The sequence below is a fragment of the Halyomorpha halys genome, unplaced genomic scaffold (genome assembly GCF_000696795.3).
Source record: "Halyomorpha halys isolate HHAL.00 unplaced genomic scaffold, Hhal_1.1 Scaffold98.1, whole genome shotgun sequence".
Taxonomy (NCBI): Eukaryota; Metazoa; Arthropoda; class Insecta; order Hemiptera; family Pentatomidae; genus Halyomorpha; species Halyomorpha halys.
Genome location: NW_027107309.1, coordinates 1,338,535 through 1,344,193, shown reverse-complemented (window position 1 = coordinate 1,344,193; position 5,659 = coordinate 1,338,535). Strand labels below are relative to the sequence as shown.

General features: G+C 28.3%; 1 protein-coding gene across 5 annotated transcripts in view; it reads left to right on the top strand.

Moving 5' to 3' along the window:
• Positions 1–5,659, top strand: part of LOC106677413 (dipeptidase 1) — a 485,353-nt gene that overhangs the window by 381,844 nt on the left and 97,850 nt on the right. For all 5 annotated transcript variants that reach the window (XR_010842948.1, XR_010842947.1, XM_067045594.1 and 2 more), the window contains one exon: positions 3,307–3,439. Coding sequence is in view for 3 of the 5 variants with exons in the window: in XM_067045594.1 (XP_066901695.1) it covers positions 3,307–3,439 (133 nt within the window). In the remaining 2 variants the exon portion in view is untranslated. The remainder of the gene's footprint in view (positions 1–3,306; positions 3,440–5,659) is intronic.

Here is a 5,659-nt window from a genome sequence, read left to right as displayed (position 1 = left end):
GGAAGATTATTGATTGACCGTGTGTATAGATGAATGGAATATGGTCTTGGTGCGGTAAAAAACAAAACTCAAATAGTAGATAATTATACTATTTTATTGAGCCAACGTTTCGCCCCACGTTGCAGGGCTTCGTCAGGGCTAAAAAAGATACAAACACTATAGTTACAAAAAGGAAAAAAGAAATAACATAAGTGTAAAATAACAGGGGTATAAAATGTAAAAACGTAAGATATAATAAGAAAAATTAAAGTTGAAATATTAAACTTTCTTTAATATTTCTTCTCATATCTATCTGTTACTATTACCCTTTTTATTTACTATTTATAACCTTTAATTTTTCTTATTATATCTTACGTTTTTACATTTTATACTCCTGTTATTTTACACTTATGTTATTTCTTTTTTTTTCCTTTTTGTAACTATAGTGTTTGTATCTTTTTTAGCCCTGACGAAGCCCTGCAACGTGGGGTGAAACGTTGGCTCAATAAAATAGTATAACTATCTACTATTTGAGTTTTTTTTACCGCTCCCTGACCATATTCCATTCATAAAACTAAAATATTTCAATAACATCAAGTAGAGGCTGCTCTGTTTTATTTAGTCAATTTCAAGTTGAGTGGTTTGTTGTTCACTGGCTCATGGGTTTCTATTTTGAATGCATTACAGACTTGTAAGAAGTATAGTAGTTTTTAGGTTTTTAATGATAAAAAAGGCTGGTTAGAATTCTATTATTCTCCTAATATATATTGTCAGAAAATAAAAATAAATAAATAATATGTGTCACAAGGATTGACTGCCAACTCACAGGATACTAAAATAAAATTCAAATTCAAACGTATCATTTGCATCTCGTGATCCCATGCGTATCTACTAGATTGTATACTCTTCAGCAATTGGTTTTAATTTGTTAAGGCGACTAAGAAAATTTTTATGTAAATTAAAGGTCATATTTAATGATTTATTTATATACATAAGATAGTACTCTAGTACTATCTATTGCCTGAATTTTTAAACGCTCGATTTAAATATCTGAAATAAAAAAATTTAAAATTTGTGTTTAAAAAAAATCAAACGATGTAACAGAGATCATAAATAGTGTTCTCTTCATTCTTTTTTATAGAAGTATATTTTTTAAACAATTTTTTCATACATATTTTAAAATATTAGGTTCTCCAGAGGACACAATCACATTGCCTTAATGGAATATTCAAATCGAGCAATAATTTTCCTTTATAGACCGAACTTTTAAATTATTATTGCAGATGTATTCTAGAATCCTTTAGTTATTTATGGATCCAAATTAACTACATTTATATACTACAAGCTTTGCATACAAAAATTATATAAACTCAGTTGGTTATAAGTATTAATTTATCGAAAGGCTGATGGTATAACAATGTCTTACATAAATTTAAGATTATCAGCACCTTTTTGACCAATATAAGTCACACTCTTCCTTTTATTTTACTCATATACCATTTCATTGGGCGAATAGAAGAAAATACATATAATTGATTACGAATTTACTTCATTAATACGTCCATTACCTTTCTCTTCAAATATTAATAACACCCCCCCCCCTCCCTCAAGTTATCTCTACACTTCAAATTATCTTTCAACTTCCAGAGAATCGCCTAAAGAACAACAGAATGTCACCAAGAATATCCTCAGTTCAGTTTTTAGCTCTTGTAATTGACAATTTACGATATCATGCAAACACTCAGCGTGGTAAAGAATTTATTTGACCCACTAATTATGTAAAAGGAGCCAAGCAGACTGAAATGAATTCTCCTGTTTCCATTGTGCCAGAATCATCCCTCCTTTGTATTATTCTGATTTATAGGACGAGTTTATTCTTTTGTAAGCGATGAGATTAAATTAGCCAAGCATTATGAAACATTTTAGTATCTTATATTCACAAGTTTACAACAGATGTTAATTTCAATGTTAATTTTATTACAAATTTTGTGGGAAATGTTTACTTTTCACTTTCCCATATAAGAAATATATGGTAATGGAAAGTATAGTGGGAACGTGAAAAAAAAATGTACTACTGTCTTATTTTATAATTTTGAACTATAAATTGTTAGAATAAATAGCAATGATTATTTTCGCCTTTGAATGCCGGAATGGTTTAAGTCAAACATGGAGCTATTAATTTATTGTAAATGATTTAGGGAAAATTTAATAAACATTTGGTTAGAAATAAAATCTTTCTTTGTTCAAGCTAACGTACAAAACTTTTAAAAATAATCTGATGTTTTTCCTCTCCATAATTAACTAATTAATTGTCATTTAATACAAAGATATTTACTCATATCTCAACTTTGTATATTTTTCTCCGATATTTTGGCACTAAGGTCATTATCTAGGAGACACTTCACAATTGATTTTTCAATTCATTAAAATTCGTTTCTCCTACTTCAGCTTAATTGCCTAAGTAAATTATCTTTAGAACAAAGATATTTGTTAATTAATATCACACGGTTTCTATTAATAATTTTCTTAAAATAATTACGGGTTACAATATCTATATCCTTATTTTATCAATAATAAATATCTAAACAATTTTCTGATTCACACAAATGGACACTATCATCATAAAACCTATCTTCTCCAGGTTTGTACATAGTTACAAATTGCAATACTTAATATATTTTATCTTTTCATTTCTATTGATTTAATTCATAATTTTCTTCTTTTTTATTTCTAAAATGACATAACTTAAAAAACTTATTTTTATTTATACATTCATTTTATAAATTAAAAAAATTGAACCAACATTCAACTCATTTCTAACATATTTAGTTTTTTTTATCTATTAACCTATTTTAAAACTTTATTTATAATTTGTATTTAATATCCAAAAAAATATTTATTAATTATTACTAATTTACAGCATATTAATTTTACTCAAAACACTTGTTATTTTAAAAATAAGCATAGAAAATTATAAACTAAATTTATACTAGTGAATGATAAAGTACTGTGATTTGTTGATAATGATACATTATTGTGAGGTGTCACGTTGATAATAGCCTAAGTACCGAAACGTCTGAGAAAAATGAACATAGTTGAGAGATTTAAAACATAGTTAGAGATAAGGATCAAATGGTATTTCAGTTCTGATTGAAGTTTCCGATTCTCAAACCAAAAAAAATATATAGAATATATTAATAATCTCATCAATTCAATTTTTTTTTCATAATAATGAATTGTTGTGATAACTGAATGACTTACACCACTTTTACTTTAAACCACTTAATTATGATCTGGTTACTAACGCCTTAAATCTTTGTAATACAGTTCTGGTCGGCTTACGTGCCGTGCGGGGCGCAGTACATGGACGCCGTGCAGATCACCATGGAACAGATCGACGTCATCAAGAGGCTGACGCAGCTCTACAGCTCTGATCTTCAGTTCGTCACTTCGGTCGCAGGTAAGTCCTCAAGTTATTATCTTATTAATAAAATAAATTTGGGTATCACATTTGAGATCATGTAAATGATTGTGAGTGGTGACCGCACCCGGACCCTTTCCATTTATATATATTCATTGTTTGATACCATTATAAACAGTATATATATTGCTTGCATCCTTAAGTGCTTTCATAAAGGTCTTCGTATGTAAACATATTTTTTGTATTATATTATAATAATAAAATAAATACGAGGAATTTATAATTTTGAGCCGGGAACAGGCCGTGGACATGAATCAATGGCTTATAGATAGAAGTCAGCAACAGAGAGAAGAGAGAACAAGATAAAGACATATCGAAAACAAAACGGGCCAGTGTGAGATAGAAAGAAAGGAAGTTCCGAAGGCTTTTGTTATGGAAATAAAATGGGAAAGTTGAGGAACGGGTGGGTCTCATTGGATTCAGTCCTTGTCCTTCTTTCCACTCTCTCTTCTAATTGTCTTCTCTCCTTTTTCCTTGTTTCTTGTCCACTTTTCGAAGAGTTGGAGAGAGAGACACTGGAATAACAAGTTTGATAGATCTAAAGATACTTAGTACTGAAACAATATTGAAACACCTGCTAAATCGCAATCAATCATCTGCTATATTTCTCACTTTTAAATCGGCACAAGTGAATTTGTTTTGAAAAAAAAGAACTTTTATAAAACTGAAACATTTTTTTATTAAAATTATACACGGAACGAGCAAAAATGTATTTATAAATTAATTCTTTTAATTTTACTAAGTTCTATAGATAGCTTGGAGTAATACTTTAGGAGTTATAACGGCATTTAAAAAAATATTTTATATTAGGCTTATATAACCTCAAGGTGTGATAAACGTTTTACCAAAAATTTTTCCAAGCAGTTCTAATTCAGAATGGATTAAAAGACATTAGTTTATGATTACGTTTAGGTTAACATGCAATTTTATTGTATTGTTTATCTTAAGGAGTTATCTCTTAATTTGCTCGAAGTTAATTGAACAATTGATATAAAAAATACTCTTTGACGTACCAACAGAGCAAAATATAAATACAAACCCGCAGCCCAACTTTACCAAATCAAATACTAAAGCTACAAACCTGAAATCGATAAAGATATCTCCTCTCCCCTCCCAAACAAAATAAACAAAACAAAATGATAACAATCATTATTTTCAATTACCTATAAAGGAGAGACTTGAGTATAAAACATCGCTATAGTATTTATTATTAGTAGTAATTATGAAAATAAATTATTCAAAATTTATTTGTCTCTTTTCTTTATTTATGTACTATGTATGAGCCCTAATACTTACTGCTCTTAATCTTGATAGATTTTATAATAACTGTTTAATAAAACAGTATAATTCAGAAAGAATTAAATTAGCTATAGAATTAACTCATAAACCTGTTCATACGTTTAGCATTAACTGAGATGATCATGTTAGAAATAAACCTGAAATGTCATTTTGCTAAAAATATTAAGGTGAAATTCTCAAGTTTGTTTTATATTTGAAAATAATTCGTTTTATAATACATTGAGCATAATTTAATATATATATTAACAAAAGTTATTAAAAATAAAACTCTCTTCAGAATTTCGTCCCGAACTTTTGAACCAAACGACAAATATTTTTTATGCTTTATCATAATTATCTCAGTAAATACTGAACTCTTTAGACAAGGGGATTGAAAATGTTACTAAACTAGCTATAATGGTTCATCACGGAAGCGTTTTTGATACACGACTTTCTTTTCAAGTAAGTTTGTTTTTTAGGTATTTTGGGATCGTCTCCTTTACGATGCGTCGAATCAATATTTCTAACCATATAATATTGCTTTTTAATAAACATTTCAAAAATTCATACACTGAAGTATTAATGTAGAAAGGTATGGGGCTCATTATGAGCTCAGAAAAAAACCTCAGACGATACAGTTGTATCCCACTAAGTTTCAGCTCCTGAATTTCTAATATTGCGAATTTTAAGGTTTTCAATCAAATCTAGAACAACATTTACACTGGTTGAAACTTATATTTGTTTCAAGAATTTTGGAAATTACAGTGCAAACTTAGTAGGTCAGTCTCTTTAATTATATTGAATTAACCTTCTTTTAGTATTGAAGTGGATTTTAATTTTTTTGTGGATTTCAAAAATGTTTAGTTTATAAAGATATTTGCAAAGGTGGATTCTTTTCTTTTTACTTCTTACCTCCTTTAT